Source organism: Pelophylax lessonae (assembly GCF_965119305.1).
Source record: "Pelophylax lessonae genome assembly, chromosome: 12".
Taxonomy (NCBI): domain Eukaryota; kingdom Metazoa; phylum Chordata; class Amphibia; order Anura; family Ranidae; genus Pelophylax; species Pelophylax lessonae.
Genome location: NC_138779.1, coordinates 224,600,575 through 224,620,587, shown reverse-complemented (window position 1 = coordinate 224,620,587; position 20,013 = coordinate 224,600,575). Strand labels below are relative to the sequence as shown.

At 53.1% G+C, this 20,013-nt stretch overlaps 2 protein-coding genes across 7 annotated transcripts in view; both read left to right on the top strand.

The window, feature by feature from the left end:
• ECE1 (endothelin converting enzyme 1) overlaps positions 1–8,087 on the top strand; it is a gene marked incomplete at its 5' end in the record, with an annotated part of 45,281 nt that extends 37,194 nt beyond the window's left edge. The window contains 3 exons of the mRNA XM_082274814.1: positions 1,945–2,152; positions 3,523–3,618; positions 7,087–8,087. Of these exons, the coding sequence (XP_082130940.1) occupies positions 1,945–2,152; positions 3,523–3,618; positions 7,087–7,263 (481 nt within the window). The 3' untranslated portion in view covers positions 7,264–8,087. The remainder of the gene's footprint in view (positions 1–1,944; positions 2,153–3,522; positions 3,619–7,086) is intronic.
• Positions 8,088–15,016: 6,929 nt separating this feature from the next.
• The window catches only part of EIF4G3 (eukaryotic translation initiation factor 4 gamma 3), a 100,269-nt gene continuing 95,272 nt past the window's right edge, over positions 15,017–20,013 (top strand). For 4 of the 6 annotated variants that reach the window (XM_082273850.1, XM_082273849.1, XM_082273848.1 and 1 more), the window contains exon 1: positions 15,018–15,363. In XM_082273850.1, the coding sequence (XP_082129976.1) occupies positions 15,209–15,363 (155 nt within the window). In that variant the 5' untranslated portion in view covers positions 15,018–15,208. Of the gene's footprint in view, positions 15,364–20,013 lie in introns of all 6 variants that reach the window. The other 2 variants (XM_082273846.1, XM_082273845.1) reach the window with 1 other exon arrangement.

Sequence of the window (20,013 nt, the reverse complement as noted above, 5' to 3'; positions counted from 1 at the left end):
CCCTTACTTTACCACTCTATAATGACCCCCCCCCTTACTTTACCACTCTATAATGACCCCTCCCTTACTTTACCACTCTATAATGACCCCCCCCCTTACTCTACCACTTTATAATACCCCCACTTACTCTACCACTCTGTAATGACCCCCCCTTACTCTACCACTCTGTAATGACCCCCCCTTACTCTACCACTCTATGACACCCCCCTTACTCTACCACTCTATAATGACCCCCTCTTTACCAATCTATAATGGGACCCCCCCTTACTCTACCACTCTGTAATGACCCCCCCTTACTCTACCACTCTGTAATGACCCCCCCTTACTCTACCACTCTGACACCCCCCCTTACTCTACCACTCTGACACCCCCTTACTCTACCACCCTATAATGACACCCCCTTACTCTACCACTCTATAATGACCCCCCCCTTACTCTACCACTCTATAATGACCCCCTCGTTACTCTACCAATCTATAATAGGACCCCCCCCTTACTCTACCACTCTGTAATGACCCCCCCCCTCCCGACTCTACCACTCTGTAATGACCCCCCCCTCCCGACTCTACCACTCTGTAATGACCCCCCCCCCGACTCTACCACTCTGTAATGACCCCCCCCCCCGACTCTACCACTCTGTAATGACCCCCCTTACTCTACCACTCTGACACCCCCTTACTCTACCACTCTGACACCCCCTTACTCTACCACCCTATGACACCCCCCCTTACTCTACCACTCTATAATGACCCCCTCGTTACTCTACCAATCTATAATGACCCCCTTGTTACTCTACCAATCTATAATAGGACCCCCCCCTTACTCTACCACTCTGTAATGACCCCCCCCCTCCCGACTCTACCACTCTGTAATGACCCCCCCCCTCCCGACTCTACCACTCTGTAATGACCCCCCCCCCCCCCGACTCTACCACTCTGTAATGACCCCCCCCCCCCCGACTCTACCACTCTGTAATGACCCCCCCCCCGACTCTACCACTCTGTAATGACCCCCCCTTACTCTACCACTCTGACACCCCCCTTACTCTACCACTCTATAATGACCCCCTCTTTACCAATCTATAATGGGACCCCCCCTTACTCTACCACTCTGTAATGACCCCCCCTTACTCTACCACTCTGTAATGACCCCCCTTACTCTACCACTCTGACACCCCCCCTTACTCTACCACTCTGTAATGACCCCCCCTTACTCTACCACTCTGACACCCCCCTTACTCTACCACTCTATAATGACACCCCCCTTACTCTACCACTCTATAATGACACCCCCCTTACTCTACCACTCTGACACCCCCCTTACTCTACCACTCTATAATGACCCCCTCGTTACTCTACCAATCTATAATGGGACCCCCCCTTACTCTACCACTCTGTAATGACCCCCCCCTCCCGACTCTACCACTCTGTAATGACCCCCCCCCGACTCTACCACTCTGTAATGACCCCCCCTTACTCTACCACTCTGACACCCCCCTTACTCTACCACTCTGACACCCCCCTTACTCTACCACTCTATAATGACACCCCCCTTACTCTACCACTCTATAATGACACCCCCCTTACTCTACCACTCTATAATGACACCCCCCTTACTCTACCACTCTATAATGACACCCCCCTTACTCTACCACTCTGACACCCCCCTTACTCTACCACTCTATAATGACCCCCTCGTTACTCTACCAATCTATAATGGGACCCCCCCTTACTCTACCACTCTGTAATGACCCCCCCCTCCCGACTCTACCACTCTGTAATGACCCCCCCACCCCCCGACTCTACCACTCTGTAATGACCCCACCCCCAACTCTACCACTCTGTAATAACCCCCCCCCCCCCCCCCGACTCTACCACTCTGTAATGACCTCCCCCCGACTTGACCACTCTATATGGCCCTCCCACACTCTAGCACTCCATAATGGGGATCTTCCTGTGTAGGCAGAGAGTATGACAAGGACGGGAACCTGCGTCCCTGGTGGAAGAACTCCTCGGTGGAGGCCTTCAAGAAGCAGACGGAGTGCATTACCGACCAGTACAGCAGCTACAAGGTGAACGGGGAGGCCATCAACGGGAAGCACACGCTGGGCGAGAACATCGCAGATAACGGCGGACTCAAAGCTGCTTATCGGGTGAGCCAATCATTGTCCTACATCCCCTGAGCGGGTTCCCACTGCTGACCCCTTCCTGGAAATGCTGCTTGCCTGGCCTGTGATCTGTACTGCATGACGAGAGAGTTTAAAGGGCAACGTCACTGTCATAGGGATGAAAATAAGATAGTAAAAAAAGTGTGTACAGTATGTCACCGCTCAGATTTCTGTAACTATTTTATTCTATCTTTTCATGTGACAACACTGAAGAAATGAGACTTTGCTACAATGTAAAGTAGTGAGTGTACAGCTTGTATAACAGTGTAAATTTACTGTCCCCTCAAAATAACTCAGCACACAGCCATTAATGTCTAAACCACTGGCAACAAAAGTCAGTACACCCCTAAGTGACAATCTCCAAATTGGGCCCAAAGTGTCAATATTTTGTTTGGCCGCCATTATTTTCCAGCACTGCCTTAACCCTCTTGGGCATGGAGTTCACCAGAGCTTCACAGGTTGCCACTGGAGTCCTCTTCCCCTCCTCCATGATGACATCACAGAGCTGGTGGATGTTAGAGACCTTGCGCTCCTCCACCTTCTGTTTGAGGATTCCCCACAGATGCTCAATAGGGTTTAGGTCTGGAGACGCTTGGCCAGTCCATCACCTTTACCCTCAGCTTCTTTAGCAAGGCAGTGGTCGTCTTGGAGGTGTTTGGGGTCGTTATGTTGTAATACTGCCCTGCAGCCCAGTCTCCAAAGGGAGTGTACTAACTTTTGTAGTTATCAGTTTTATATATTCTCGCATACAATTGCAACGCAGAAAATTTTGTATTGCCATTCAATTACAAATATGACCTTTCGCTGTAATTTTCTGTAAAATGCAATATGGCCACCTGGAGGCGCTCTGTACACAGATGGTGATCCCATGCGATGACCTTGCTGATGGTGGTCCCATGCGATGACCTTGCTGATGGTGGTCCCATGCGATGACCTTGCTGATGGTGGTCCCATGCGATGACCTTGCTGATGGTGGTCCCATGCGATGACCTTGCTGATGGTGGTCCCATGCGATGACCTTGCTGATGGTGGTCCCATGCGATGACCTTGCTGATGGTGGTCCCATGCGATGACCTTGCTGATGGTGGTCCCATGCGATGACCTTGCTGATGGTGGTCCCATGCGATGACCTTGCTGATGGTGGTCCCTTGCGATGACCTTGCTGATGGTGGTCCCATGCGATGACCTTGCTGATGGTGGTCCCATGCGATGACCTTGCTGATGGTGGTCCCATGCGATGACCTTGCTGATGGTGGTCCCATGCGATGACCTTGCTGATGGTGGTCCCATGCGATGACCTTGGGTGATGGGGATTGGGTGTGATATGGTAACACGGCGGGTTTTCTGTCTTGCAGGCATACCAGAACTGGGTGAAGGAGAACGGAGAGGAGAAGGAGCTGCCATCACTGGGGCTCTCCAACAATCAGCTCTTCTTTGTGGGGTTCGCCCAGGTGAGGACGGTCACTCTCGTAGATTGTATTGTTTTCACAGCTGAAGACTTGACTATAAACTCTCCTCTGTGACTTCTGCATAGACCCGTCAGCCCAGGGCAGCTTCCACCGTTGTAGCACTAAATCTAGTAATTACATAATGGCTGACCTGTCGGGGTGGGGACCCCCCAGGCGGAATAAGTTGGGTGTGGACACGAGCTGTTATATCCCACTGTACGAAAAGACCTGTGTGTGGATTGTTGCTTGCAGCTGTGGAAGTTCACTTGCTGGTGGTGTGGTGGTATTGCATTGTGCCCACGGTGATTGAGCTCCTGGCAGGGGGGAAGAGGTTTGTGCGGGTGACTGTGATGCCAGACGGGGTTTGTGAGCAACTGTGATAGGCTTGTGTGTATGTGTGTGAGGGCAACTTGGGTAGGTACGTGTGTTTATGCAGGGAACTGTGGCAAATGTTGGGGTGTGGTCAGCTGGGGCGGCTGTGTATTGATGACTGGAGCAGGCGGGAAGCTGATGACAGCTGTGGTGGGTGTGGATGTTGCTGGGGCAAATGCAGGTGTGTTCTGATAGCAAGGGAAGATGTGTTTTAATGGCTAGGGTGGGCAGCTGAGGCACACTGGTGTGTGTTGTTGGCTTTGGTGTCTTGAGTCAGGAGGTGGCTAACAGTAAGGCAGGGAGATGGGTAGTGGTTTGGCAGGGAGGTGTCTGGTGGTAGGGTGGTGTGGACGTGTTTTGACAGCTGGGGCAGGCACATGTATGTATTGGCTTCAGTGTCTCCTTGGGTGTGGAGATAGCTGCCAGCAGGGTGTGGAGTTGGGTGGTTGGCAGTAAGGCGAGGAGGGTGGGGAGATGGTTGGTGGCAGGGAGGGTGGGGAGATGGTTGCCGGTAGTGCAAGCAGGTAGTTGTGACGAAGAGCTAGTTGGTGGCAGGGAGGGTGAGGAGGTGGTTGTGATGAAGATATGGTTGGTGGCAGGGAGGGTGGGGAAATGGTTGGTAGTAGTGCGAGGAGGTGGTTGGTAGGGCGAGGATGTTGTGGTGGGGAGGTAGTGGCATTTGGGTGGGAAGGCGGTTGGTGGCAGGTCAGGGAGGAGTCTGGTGGTAGGGTGGGGAGGTGGTTGTGGTGAGGAGGTGGTTGGCGAGGAGGTGGTTGTTGGCAGGTCTGGGTGGGGAAGTGGTTTGTCAGTGAGGTGACTGGTGGTTGAGAAGAGGTAGTGGAGATTGGTGAGGTGGGGAGGTGGTTGGCTGTAGGATGAGGTGGAGTGGCAGTTTGGTGGGTTGATGGTTGGCGGTAGGGTGAAGAGGTAGTGGCAGTTGGGTGGGGTGGTGGTTGGCAGTAGGGCAGGGTGAAGAGGTGGTTTGACAGGGAGGTGTCTGGTGGTTGAGGAGTGGGGGGGTAGTGGTGGTTGGTGGCAAGGCAGGTGGGTAGGTGGTTTTCGGTAGGGCAAGAAGGTGGTTGTGGTGAGAAAGTAGTGGTGGTTGGTGGTAGGGCGAGGAGGCGGTTCTGGTAGAGAGGTGGTGGCAGTTGGGAAAGGAATTGGTTGTTGGCAGGTTGGGGAGGTGGTTGGTGGCAGGTCAGGGTGTGGAGGTGGTTTGGCAGAGATATGTTGGTGTTTGGTGGCAGGGTAGGGTGGGGAGGTGTTTGGTAGCAGGTCAGGATGTGTAGGTGGTTTGTGGTAGGGCGAAAAGGTGGTTGTGGTGAGGAGGTAGTGGCCGTTTGGTGAGGAGATGGTTGGGGGTTGGTTTGGCAGAGAGGTGTTGGTGATGGGGGAGGAGGTGGTGGTGTTTGGTGGTAGGGTGGGGCGGTGTTTGGTGGCAGGTCAGGATGTGTAGGTGGTTTGTGGTAGGGCGAAAAGGTGGTTGTGGTGAGGAGGTAGTGGCCGTTTGGTGAGGAGATGGTTGGGGGTTGGTTTGGCAGAGAGGTGTTGGTGATGGGGGAGGAGGTGGTGGTGTTTGGTGGTAGGGTGGGGAGGTGTTTGGTGGCAGGTCAGGATGTGTAGGTGGTTTGTGGTAGGGTGAGGAGGCGGTTCTGGTAGAGAGGTGGTGGCAGTTGGGAAAGGAATTGGTTGTTGGCAGGGTAGGGTGGGGAGGTGGTTGGTGGCAGGTCAGGGTGGGGAGGTGGTTTGGCAGAGAGGTGTTGGTGATGGGGGAGGAGGTGGTGGTAGGGTGGGGAGGTGTTTGGTAGCAGCTCAGGATGTGTAGGTGGTTTGTGGTAGGGCGAGAAGGTGGTTGTGGTGAGGAGGTAGTGGCCATTTGGTGAGGAGATGGTTGGGGGTTGGTTTGGCAGAGAGGTGTTGGTGATGGGGGAGAAGGTGTTGGTGTTTGGTGGCAGGGTAGGGTGGGGAGGTGTTTGGTGGCAGGTCAGGATGTGTAGGTGGTTTGTGGTAGGGCGAGAAGGTGGTTGTGGTGAGGAGGTAGTGGCCATTTGGTGAGGAGATGGTTGGGGGTTAGTTTGGCAGAGAGGTGTTGGTGATGGGGGAGGAGGTGGTGGTGTTTGGTGGCAGAGTAGGGTGGGGAGGTGTTTGGTGGCAGGGTAGGGTGGGGAGGTGGTTGGTGGCAGGTCAGGGTGGGGAGGTGGTTTGGCAAAGAGGTGTTGGTGATGGGGGAGGAGTTGTTGGTGTATGGTGGCAGGGTAGGGTGGGGAGGTGGTTTGGCAGAGAGATGTTGGTGATGGGGGAGGAGGTGTTGGTGGTTGGTGGCAGGTCAGGGTGGGGAGGTGGTTTGGCAGAGAGGTGTTGGTGATGGGGGAGGAGGTGTTGGTGGTTGGTGGCAGGTCAGGGTGGGGAGGTGGTTTGGCAGAGAGGTGTTGGTGATGGGGGAGGAGGTGTTGGTGGTTGGTGGTTTGGCAGAGAGGTGTTGGTGATGGGGGAGGAGGTGTTGGTGGTTGGTGGCAGGTCAGGGTGGGGAGGTGGTTTGGCAGAGAGGTGTTGGTGATGGGGGAGGAGGTGTTGGTGGTTGGTGGCAGGTCAGGGTGGGGAGGTGGTTTGGCAGAGAGGTGTTGGTGATGGGGGAGGAGGTGTTGGTGGTTGGTGGCTGGTCAGGGTGGGGAGGTGGTTTGGCAGAGAGGTGTTGGTGATGGGGGAGGAGGTTTTGGTGGTTGGTGGCAGGTCAGGGTGGGGAGGTGGTTTGGCAGAGAGGTGTTGGTGATGGGGGAGGAGGTGGTGGTGTTTGGTGGTAGGGTGGGGAGGTGTTTGGTGGCAGGGTAGGGTGGGGAGGTGTTTGGTGGCAGGTCAGGATGTGTAGGTGGTTAGTGGTAGGGCGAGAAGGTGGTTGTGGCGAGGAGGTAGTGGCCGTTTGGTGAGGAGATGGTTGGGGGTTGGTTTGGCAGAGAGGTGTCTGGTAGGGTAGGACAGAAGTGTTATGGCAGCTGTGCTGGGCACATGTTGGAAGCTGGGACGCGCCGGGTGTGTTGGCTTAGGTGTCACCTCTCCCAGGAGTAACTCTAACATCTGCATATTTTTTTGCCCGGTTTGTAGGTGTGGTGCTCGGTGCGCACTCCAGAGAGCTCACATGAAGGTATCATCACTGACCCCCACAGCCCGTCCCGCTATCGCGTCATCGGCTCCGTTTCCAACTCCCGAGCATTTGCCAGGCATTTCCAGTGTCCGGAGGGCTCTCCGATGAACCCGGTGAAGAAATGTGAAGTTTGGTGATGATGCTGGGGGTTGCGTGACGACGCAGGAACACGTATTGGTGAAACCACTGACAGGACGGGGGGCCGTGAGCGCGGTCATCCCTCCGCTATAGAGGACACAGTTTACGAATCATGTCTGAAGTTTTTTCTTACACCCGTGGCAATTATTTCCCCCGTTTTTCAGCCGTTGGTGGCTGATTGCACTAGTCTCACCAAGTGTCTATCGCCCCCTCTCTCCCTCCTGTGGTTCTGCACCCAGAGTGGTCTCATTGTTTAGCACTGACTTGGTAGGAATGGGCCATGTACACCTGTGTGTAATTTAAAGGGACAGAACACTGGGAGTGACGCTGCTGCCCTTCTGGGAGAGCGGCGTAGCTCCGCCCACTCTGCGCAGACCTTTACCATAGCATGGAGACTGCCCTGTGTATGAATGTACATATTCTATAGGTGTGTGTATATAATTGTGACTTTTGTACATATTTATACGATGTCTGTGTGTCCCAGATTAGAGGCTCCTTTTATTTTTTTCACGGTCACCGGATTGGAGAGATGGCGTTCTATTTTCCGTTTAGCTGTCGGATCAGAAACACGATGTGCCTATTCTTCACACTGCTCAGAGGATTTATAAACCCTAGACACACACGATGTAGACGTTCCCAGTGGGACCCCCGCTGCACCTTCCGGCAGAACCAGGCCTAAACCACAACCGGAGAGCAGCCGCGTCCCACCGGGAATGGCGTGTTATTTTTCTACCCGTCTATCCTTTTTTTATATGGAAAACCCAAATCTGGAATCATCCTGTACTTAACCTGGTGCCTAATAAACACAATTCTGCTTTAACATGTCTGCGGCTTTACTTTGGGTGGGGTTTGGTAGACTGCGGGTGGCCCATGGAGGGGTCATTGGCTAATGCCTGGAATCTGCTGATGTTGCTCGTGTTCCCCACCACAACTCTAACAATAGAAATCTCATTGAACCATTTTCTGCAGTGATGTCACTTGGATGGACCCAATCTAGGAGAGTGTGAGGAGGTGGTGGCTGGCAGTGATAGATGGGTGGTTGGTGGCAGGGAGAGGAGGTGTCTGTAGAGTGCCCTGCCTCTCGCCCTACCATAAACTTCAGAGATGTGGCTGGCAGCAGGGTGGGGAGAGGTGGTTGGAGGCCAAACAGAGAGGTAGTTGGCCAGGGAGGTGACTGACAGTAGAAAAGTGGTTTGGTGGAGTGGTGGTTGGTGTTGGGAAGTTGGCTGTAGGGAGGGAAAGGTGGTTGGTATCAGGATGAAGAGGTGGGTTAGTGAAAGGACCGGGAGGTAGTTTTGCGGGAGTGTGGGGAGGTGACTGGTGGTAAGGTGGGTAGGAGGTTGGCAGTTGTGCAGAGAGGTGGCTGGCAATAGGATGGGGTGGAGGTTGGTTGCGGGGAAGGCCGTTTGCGGCTAGGTGGTGGTAGGGTAGGAAGGTGGTTGGAGATAGGGTGGGGAAGAGGTTGGTTGCAGGGCAGGTAGTTGGTGAGGTGGTTGGAGGCTGGGTGGTGGTAGGGTTGGGAGGTGGTTGGGGACGGAGTGGAGGTTGAGTAGGGTGGGGAGAGGGTTTGTTGCAGGGCAGGTAGTTGGATGCTGGGTGGCAGTAGGGTAGGGAGGTGTTTGGAGGCTGAGTGGTGAGGTGGTTGGGGGTAGGGTGGGGGGAGGTTGGTTGGAGGCTAGGTGGCGGTAGGGTGGGGAGGTGGTTGGAGGCAGGGTAGCGGGTAGGGTGGGGAGGTGGTTGGAGGCTGGGTGGCGGTAGGGTGTGGAGGTGGTTGGAGGCTGGGTGTCGGTAGGGTGGGGAGGTGGTTGGTTGCAGGGTAGATGGTCGAAGGCTGGGTGGAGAGGGGGTTGTAGCCTGGGTGGCGGTAGGGTGGGGATGTGGTTGGAGGCAAGGTAGGTGGGTAGTGGGGAGGTGGTTTGGGGTAGGGTGGTTGGTTGCATTGTAGGTGGGTTTCTGTAGAGTAGGGAGGTGGTTGGAGGCTGGGTGGGGAGGTGGTTGGAGGCTGGTTGGCGGCAAGGTGGCAGTAGGGTGGAGAGGTGGTTGTAGGCAGGGTAGGTGGGTAGTGGGGAGGTGGTTGTAGGTGGGGTAGTGGGGAGGTGGTTGGGGGTAGGGAGGGAAGGTGGTTGGTTGCATTGTAGGTGGGGTATTGGAGGCTGGGTGGGGAGGTTGTAGGTGGCAGAGCAGATGGTTAAAGGCTGGGTGGAGAGGTGGTTGGGGATCGGGTTAAAGGCTGGGTGGAGAGGTGGTTGGGGATTTGGTTAAAGGCTGGGTGGAGAGGTGGTTGGGGATTTGGTTAAAGGCTGGGTGGAGAGGTGGTTGGGGATTGGGTTAAAGGCTGGGTGGAGAGGTGGTTGGGGATTGGGTTAAAGGCTGGGTGGAGAGGTGGTTGGGGATTGGGTTAAAGGCTGGGTGGAGAGGTGGTTGGGGATTGGGTTAAAGGCTGGGTGGAGAGGTGGTTGGGGATTGGGTTAAAGGCTGGGTGGAGAGGTGGTTGGGGATTGGGTTAAAGGCTGGGTGGAGAGGTGGTTGGGGATTGGGTTAAAGGCTGGGTGGAGAGGTGGTTGGGGATTGGGTTAAAGGCTGGGTGGAGAGGTGGTTGGGGATTGGGTTAAAGGCTGGGTGTAGAGGTGGTTGGGGATTGGGTTAAAGGCTGGGTGGAGAGGTGGTTGGGGATTTGGTTAAAGGCTGGGTGGAGAGGTGGTTGGGGATTGGGTTAAAGGCTGGGTGGAGAGGTGGTTGGGGATTGGGTTAAAGGCTGGGTGGAGAGGTGGTTGGGGATTGGGTTAAAGGCTGGGTGTAGAGGTGGTTGGGGGTTGGGTTAAAGGCTGGGTGTAGAGGTGGTTGGGGATTGGGTTAAAGGCTGGGTGGAGAGGTGGTTGGGGATTGGGTTAAAGGCTGGGTGGAGAGGTGGTTGGGGATTGGGTTAAAGGCTGGGTGTAGAGGTGGTTGGGGATTTGGTTAAAGGCTGGGTGGAGAGGTGGTTGGGTTAAAGGCTGGGTGGAGAGGTGGTTGGGGGTTGGGTAAGGTGGCATTCAGAACCTCCAGGTTTAGTTGTGTTCCTCAAAATCAGATTTTCCTTTTGACACAACAAAGGACGAGGAGTGTGGGGGGGGGGTGGGGGGAGTCTTCAATGGAGCTGCAGGTTGATTCCTCTTCCAGTCAGAAATCTGTTATGGTTTTATGGTTGGTTGTGGTAAAAGCTCCTCCAGTGTGAAGAACCCCTGGGGGGGGTCTGGGGGTAGTTTCTTTCTAACCAGCTTTAGACAGAGGTTCTTAGGATAGTATGTTCTGTGTGTCAGACTGATCGGGCCCTATAAGGGGGCGGGTTACTTATGGGGCCCCGGCTGCTCTATGAAGACTGTTGGGGTCGGGATTAGCATTCACTTCCATCTGTTTCTGATCTAAGGAAGGAATGTATAGGGGGGGGGCGGCATTCTTATAAAACACACATGGGATAGGAGGCCGGATTGGGGGGGGGTGGACTTCATTAGGTTAAGCCGTGTTTTATTTTTCGGAAAGGGCGCTGCACATCTGCGGCTTCTTTGGCGGAGACCACAAGAGAGACTCGGCGTACAAACATCCTCCAATGTATTTCCTCATCTGCTGCCGATCTGCCAATCCCATTGTGGTTGGTGTGGGTGGCAATCCTTCCACAATGTGTCACCCAAAATCCATTGTCAATGCAACCCCCCCACCCAGCCACCTTCTACCCCGGAGGGCCTCTGGGTCAGAGATGGGGGGGGGGCCCCCACACACCTGTATTGGTGGCCAGTGTAGAGGGTGCCCCCCTCACCTGTATTGGTGGTCAGTGTAGAGGGTGCCCCCCACTCACCTGTATTGGTGGTCAGTGTAGAGGGTGCCCCCCACTCACCTGTATTGGTGGCCAGTGTAGAGGGTGCCCCCCCTCACCTGTATTGGTGGCCAGTGTAGAGGGTGCCCCCCCCCTCACCTGTATTGGTGGTCAGTGTAGAGGGTGCCCCCCCCCTCACCTGTATTGGTGGTCAGTGTAGAGGGTGCCCCCCCCTCACCTGTATTGGTGGCCAGTGTAGAGGGTGCCCCCCCCTCACCTGTATTGGTGGCCAGTGTAGAGGGTGCCCCCCCTCACCTGTATTGGTGGCCAGTGTAGAGGTGCACCCTCACCTGTAATGGTGGTCAGTGTAGAGGGTGCCCCCCCCTCACCTGTATTGGTGGCCAGTGTAGAGGTGCACCCTCACCTGTAATGGTGGTCAGTGTAGAGGGTGCCCCCCCCCTCACCTGTATTGGTGGCCAGTGTAGAGGGTGCCCCCCTCACCTGTATTGGTGGCCAGTGTAGAGGGTGCCCCCCCCTCACCTGTATTGGTGGCCAGTGTAGAGGTGCACCCTCACCTGTAATGGTGGTCAGTGTAGAGGGTGCCCCCCCCCCCCTCACCTGTATTGGTGGCCAGTGTAGAGGGTGCCCCCCCTCACCTGTATTGGTGGCCAGTGTAGAGGGTGCCCCCCCTCACCTGTATTGGTGGCCAGTGTAGAGGGTGCCCCCCCCTCACCTGTATTGGTGGCCAGTGTAGAGGTGCACCCTCACCTGTAATGGTGGTCAGTGTAGTGGTGCCCCCTCCCCTGTATTGGTGGTCAGTGTAGCGGTGCCCCCTCCCCCCTCACCTGTATTGGTGGCCAGTGTAGAGGGTGCCCCCCCCCCCTCACCTGTATTGGTGGCCAGTGTAGAGGTGCACCCTCACCTGTAATGGTGGTCAGTGTAGTGGTGCCCCCTCCCCTGTATTGGTGGTCAGTGTAGCGGTGCCCCCTCCCCCCCTCACCTGTATTGGTGGCCAGTGTAGAGGGTGCCCCCCCTCACCTGTATTGGTGGCCAGTGTAGAGGGTGCCCCCCCCTCACCTGTAATGGTGGCCAGTGTAGAGGGTGCCCCCCCCCTCACCTGTAATGGTGGTCAGTGTAGAGGTGCCCCCTCACCTGTAATGGTGGCCAGTGTAGAGGGTGCCCCCTCCCCTGTATTGGTGGCCAGTGTAGAGGGTGCCCCCTCCCCTGTATTGGTGGTCAGTGTAGGTGGGAGATCTATTCTTTGTTAGTCGAGGAGCCCCCAACATCCTCAGGAGGAACCCCGCTGAGTGAATGGCCACCATAGAGTTCTGCCTATCCATAGAATGACCGTCCTCTGCGTCCTTCCATTTCTATTCCCCAAATACCGAAATCCCACCCATCACCATATATAGGAACCCGATCATTGTTCATATTCTATCACCACACCTCCACTCAGTGACTCCGCCCACGCAGAGATGTCATCAGTCTGCTGCAGGCAGGGAGAAGCATTTCCTCAGTCTCCCCTCCCCCAGTGATCAGACTGTACATTGTAACTTTGACACAGATCAGCCCCAGCTGCCGCCTCTCCCCTTATGATTGGATACAGACATTTGTGAAAACCGCCAGGAGCTGCACAGTCACCGGGATTTCCATAACTGTCATCTCTAAGCCAACATCTCAGTCCATGAAATACATGGTGATCTGTATGATGCCTGAACAAAGATGGTGCCGTCCTTCCGGAGAAGTAAGCAGACAAAGTCATTGTCAGGGGGAGTCCTGTGATTGGTAATAAATACCCGGAAGGCACCTATAAATATCTGAGGGCGGTTCTATCTTAAAGCTACAAAGTAAATCCCTGTGAGATGCTGTGTAAAGCAGCCCCCCCCCCCCCAAAAAAAAAGCCTGTCCTGAGCTGCTCACAGCTTCCTATGGACTAGTAATCCAACCCCCCTCCCTGATCTGGGGTGATGGGGATGGACATTGCCAGCCTCCTGCCTGTAATTCCTCCTCTCTTCACTGGAGGGCGACATTTAGTTGGATTGGGAAGGTGGGCTGCAGTCATGTGACAGATGGATGTTCCTCCTGGGCGTGCTGAAGATAAATGGCGTCCAATGAAGAGATAAACCCTAACACCTCCACTGATGACATTCCAGAAGCTGATTGGTTACCGGGTGCAACACAGAATATCACCTCCTCGTATAGCAAATACATAATAAATAGCAGACTATGATCCCCCATCACCCAGCGACCCCCCCCCCCCCCGCCGCAGGAAAGGGTTATTTTAGGTATATATTTTTCTATTAGATAATAAATGTAACAGATTACAAAAGGTTAAAAAAATAGAATATTAAAAAAAATTTATTTTAATAATTTGATATTAAATTTGAAACGTTAAAATATTCTTTTTAAATTAGTTTTTTATTTTAAAACTTTTTTTTTTTTTTTACAATTTATTTTTAAAAACTCTTTAAATAGATTTAACCTTATTTTAAACTTTTACTTTTTAATGAGAGATGGAGAGATAAAAAAGATACACGTTAAAGGAAATAAAAAAAAAATGATATATATTATTTTTTTTTTTTTTTATTTCCTTTAACGTGTATCTTTTTTTTTTTATCTCTCTCTATCTCTCATTAAAAAAGTTTAAATTTTTTTAATACTTATTAAAAAGTAAAAGTTTAGAATAAAAGTTTAAAATAGGTTAAATCTATTTAAAGAGTTTTTAAAAATAATTGTAAAAAAAAAAAAAGTTTTAAAATAAAAAAACGAAAAAAATTTAAAAAGAATATTGATTAATGTTAAAGGAAATAAAACAAATATAAAAACTTTCATTTGTTTCTATTACTATATAAAAAATATATATTTTTTAACTTATTTTCCAAATTATTAAAGCATTAAAATAAAAGTTAAAAAAATAAATATATATATTGTTTAATACTTTTAGTAAAAAGAAAAAAATTAAATAAAATGTTCTATATTTTAAACTTGTATCTTTTTTTTTTTTAATTTTGTACACAAATTTTATTTTAATATTTGTTATTTGAATATCTTAATAATGTATAAGGTAAGTGACAAAAGAATTATATTCTGATAAATACTTTGTTAATATATGTTTTTTAACTCTTGAAATAAAATATCCTTTTCGTAACTTTTATTTCTTTTTTTTAGTTTAATATTAAAGTTATAAAAAAAATAAGAAATGTTTATTTTAATACTTAGATAATAAATTTAACAAATCGTTAACATAAATTAAAATATATTTTTTAGTACTTAAGTAATAAAGGAAACCAACTACAATAAATGAAAATTCTAATATTATAAGATATTACTTTATCTTTATTAATAATTTATTTATAAATGTTAATACTTTAATAATAAATTTGTAGAATAAATAAAAGTAAAAAAAAAATGATATCTATCTTTTTTCCTATTTTAAGACTTTCTAAAGTATTAAGTCCTGACTGAGGCAGAAGGTACAGTGCAAGGGGGTCTGGCTCCTCCTACGCGGGGGGGGGGGGGGTCTGAGGCTTCGGGGCTCCTCCTACAAGCGGTGGGGCTGCCTGGTGACAGATCTGCTTCCAGTGACTGGGGATCACTTCCGCCGCAGTGCCCAGAGCCGCCCTGCAGGGGGAGACAAAGCTTTTTCTCATTCCATCACCCGATCTCTGCCGAAATCTACCGAGACTATCACTCGGCCACGCCCCCGCCCGATCAGAGCTCAGCCGGCTAGACCGCCCAGCTGTCAGATCAGCCTGACATAGCCACGCCTCTTTCCGAAAATTGCCGAGCTCCTGCGCTGATGATGCCGGCACTGGCTCCGCCCCCTGGCTGGCGCTGTTCTTTCACAGGAATGCCAGACGAAGCTCCCTCGGGTTGAATCGGATGCCGGGCCGAAGGTTTCCGAGTCTGTACGGAAGTAGGCGAAGTCGTGTGCCGACGCAGCCGAGGGTTTCCGGAGATTACCGAACGCTCTTGCTATCGCTCCGAGCCGAGCCGAAGCCGTCCGGAGATCGCCGAGTGTCCGTCCTGCCGGACTGCTGGAGGCGGACGCAGCGCCATGTTGGATGCTCCGGTCTGTGAGTGAGGAGAACCTACCGGCACCTCCCCCCCCCGAGCGGCGCCCATGAAGAGAAGAACCTGAGCCCGCCGCGGCCATGAGTCTCCCGCACAAAGCGGCCCTCAAAGCCGCCGCCCCCCCCAGCGGAGCCGCAACCGGGGCCCTCGGGCCTCCCCCTCCCCCAACCGGGCCGCCCGCTCCGCCCTCATCCGCCGCCGCTCATCCCGGGATCCGGGCCCTGCCCCCCGCCGCGTATCCTTCTGTGATTTACCGGGAGAGGGGGGGCTTACTCCTATACCGGGGACTTACCTCTATATACCGGGGACCTACCTAACGGGGATCTACCTCTATATACCGGGGACCTACCGGAGACTTACCTCTATACCGGGGACCTACCTAACAGGGATCTACCTCTATATACCGGGGACCCACCTACCGGGGACTTACCTACCCCTATACCGGGGAGAACCGGGGAACTACTTACCTCTATACCGGGGCGGGGGATACTACCTACCGGGGACTTACCTCTATACCGGGGAGAATCGGGGACCTACCTAACATGACCCTACCTACCGGGGATCTACCTCTATACCGGGGACCCACCTACCGGAGACTTACCTCTATACCGGGGACCTACCTACCGGGGACCTACCTCTATATACCGGGGACCTCCCTAACGAGGATCTACCTCTATATACCGGGGACCTACCTACCGGAGACTTACCTCTATACCGGGGACCTACCTAACGGGGATCTACCTCTATATACCGGGGACCTACCTACCGGAGACTTACCTCTATACCGGGGACCTACCTAACGGGGATCTACCTCTATATACCGGGGACCTACCTACCGGAGACTTACCTCTATACCGGGGACCTACCTAACGGGGATCTACCTCTATATACCGGGGACCTACCTACCGGAGACTTACCTCTATACCGGGGACCTACCTAACGGGGATCTACCTCTATATACCGGAGATCTACCTACCGGAGACTTGCCTCTATACCGGGGACCTACCTAACGGGGATCTACCTCTATACCGGGGACCTACCTAACGGGGATCTACCTCTATATACCGGAGACCTACCTAACGGGGATCTACCTCTATATACCGGGGACCTACCTACCGGAGACTTACCTCTATACCGGGGACATACCTAACGGGGATCTACCTCTATATACCGGGGACCTACCGGAGACTTACCTCTATACTGGGGACCTACCTAACGGGGATCTACCTCTATATACCGGGGACCTACCTAACGGGGATCTACCTCTATATACCGGAGACCTACCTACTGGAGACTTACCTCTATACCGGGGACCTACCTAACGGGGATCTACCTCTATACCGGGGACCTACCTAACGGGGATCTACCTCTATATACCGGAGACCTACCTACCGGAGACTTACCTCTATACCGGGGACCTACCTACTGGGGACCTACCTCTATATACCGGAGACCTACCTACCGGAGACTTACCTCTATACCGGGGACCTACCTACCGGGGACCTACCTCTATATACCGGGGACCTACCTACCGGAGACTTACCTCTATACCGGGGACCTACCTACTGGGGACCTACCTCTATATACCGGAGACCTACCTACCGGAGACTTACCTCTATACCGGGGACCTACCTACCGGGGACCTACCTCTATATACCGGGGACCTACCTACCGGAGACTTACCTCTATACCGGGGACCTACCTACTGGGGACCTACCTCTATATACCGGAGACCTACCTACCGGAGACTTACCTCTATACCGGGGACCTACCTACCGGGGACCTACCTCTATATACCGGGGACCTACCTACCGGAGACTTACCTCTATACCGGGGACCTACCTCTATATACCGGGGACCTACCTTCCGGGGATCTACCTCTATATACCGGGGACCTACCTACCGGGGATCTACCTCTATATACCGGGGACCTACCTACCGGAGACTTACCTCTATACCGGGGACCTACCTACCGGGGACCTACCTCTATATACCGGGGACCTACCTACCGGGGACTTACCTCTATACCGGGGACCTACCTACCGGGGATCTACCTCTATATACCGGAGACTTACCTCTATACCGGGGACCCACCTACCGGAGACTTACCTCTATACCGGGGACCTACCTACCGGGGACCTACCTCTATATACCGGGGACCTCCCTAACGAGGATCTACCTCTATATACCGGGGACCTACCTAACGGGGATCTACCTCTATATACCGGGGACCTACCTACCGGAGACTTACCTCTATACCGGGGACCTACCTAACGGGGATCTACCTCTATATACCGGAGATCTACCTACCGGAGACTTACCTCTATACCGGGGACCTACCTAACGGGGATCTACCTCTATATACCGGGGACCTACCGGAGACTTACCTCTATACCGGGGACCTACCTAACAGGGATCTACCTCTATATACCGGGGACCCACCTACCGGGGACTTACCTACCCCTATACCGGGGAGAACCGGGGAACTACTTACCTCTATACCGGGGCGGGGGATACTACCTACCGGGGACTTACCTCTATACCGGGGAGAATCGGGGACCTACCTAACATGACCCTACCTACCGGGGATCTACCTCTATACCGGGGACCCACCTACCGGAGACTTACCTCTATACCGGGGACCTACCTACCGGGGACCTACCTCTATATACCGGGGACCTCCCTAACGAGGATCTACCTCTATATACCGGGGACCTACCTACCGGAGACTTACCTCTATACCGGGGACCTACCTAACGGGGATCTACCTCTATATACCGGGGACCTACCTACCGGAGACTTACCTCTATACCGGGGACCTACCTAACGGGGATCTACCTCTATATACCGGGGACCTACCTACCGGAGACTTACCTCTATACCGGGGACCTACCTAACGGGGATCTACCTCTATATACCGGGGACCTACCTACCGGAGACTTACCTCTATACCGGGGACCTACCTAACGGGGATCTACCTCTATATACCGGAGATCTACCTACCGGAGACTTGCCTCTATACCGGGGACCTACCTAACGGGGATCTACCTCTATACCGGGGACCTACCTAACGGGGATCTACCTCTATATACCGGAGACCTACCTAACGGGGATCTACCTCTATATACCGGGGACCTACCTACCGGAGACTTACCTCTATACCGGGGACATACCTAACGGGGATCTACCTCTATATACCGGGGACCTACCGGAGACTTACCTCTATACTGGGGACCTACCTAACGGGGATCTACCTCTATATACCGGGGACCTACCTAACGGGGATCTACCTCTATATACCGGAGACCTACCTACTGGAGACTTACCTCTATACCGGGGACCTACCTAACGGGGATCTACCTCTATACCGGGGACCTACCTAACGGGGATCTACCTCTATATACCGGGGACCTAACTACCGGAGACTTACCTCTATACCGGGGACCTACCTAACGGGGATCTACCTCTATATACCGGGGACCTACCTACCGGAGACTTACCTCTATACCGGGGACCTACCTAACGGGGATCTACCTCTATATACCGGAGATCTACCTACCGGAGACTTGCCTCTATACCGGGGACCTACCTACCGGGGACTTACCTACCCCTATACCGGGGACTTACCTACCCCTATACCGGGGACTTACCTACCCCTATACCGGGGAGAACCGGGGAACTACTTACCTCTATACCGGGGCGGGGGATACTACCTACCGGGGACTTACCTCTATACCGGGGAGAACCGGGGACCTACCTAACATGATCCTACCTACCGGGGACCTACCTCCATACAGGGGACCTACCTTCCGGGGATCTACCTCTATATACCGGAGACCTACCTACCGGAGACTTACCTCTATACCGGGGACCCACCTACCGGAGACTTACCTCTATACCGGGGACCTACCTACCGGGGACCAACCTCTATATACCGGGGACCTACCTAACGGGGATCTACCTCTATATACCGGAGACCTACCTACCGGAGACTTACCTCTATACCGGGGACCTACCTAACGGGGATCTACCTCTATATACCGGAGACCTACCTACCGGAGACTTACCTCTATACCGGGGACCTACCTAACGGGGATCTACCTCTATATACCGGGGACCTACCTACCGGAGACTTACCTCTATACCGGGGACCTACCTAACGGGGATCTACCTCTATATACCGGAGATCTACCTACCGGAGACTTACCTCTATACCGGGGACCTACCTAACGGGGATCTACCTCTATACCGGGGACCTACCTAACGGGGATCTACCTCTATATACCGGGGACCTACCTACCGGAGACTTACCTCTATACCGGGGACATACCTAACGGGGATCTACCTCTATATACCGGGGACCTACCGGAGACTTACCTCTATACCGGGGACCTACCTAACGGGGATCTACCTCTATATACCGGGGACCTACCTTCCGGGGATCTACCTCTATATACCGGAGACCTACCTACCGGAGACTTACCTCTATACCGGGGACCTACCTAACGGGGATCTACCTCTATATACCGGAGACCTACCTACCGGAGACTTACCTCTATACCGGGGACCTACCTAACGGGGATCTACCTCTATATACCGGGGACCTACCTACCGGAGACTTACCTCTATACCGGGGACCTACCTAACGGGGATCTACCTCTATATACCGGGGACCTACCGGAGACTTACCTCTATACCGGGGACCTACCTAACAGGGATCTACCTCTATATACCGGGGACCCACCTACCGGGGACTTACCTACCCCTATACCGGGGAGAACCGGGGAACTACTTACCTCTATACCGGGGCGGGGGATACTACCTACCGGGGACTTACCTCTATACCGGGGAGAATCGGGGACCTACCTAACATGACCCTACCTAC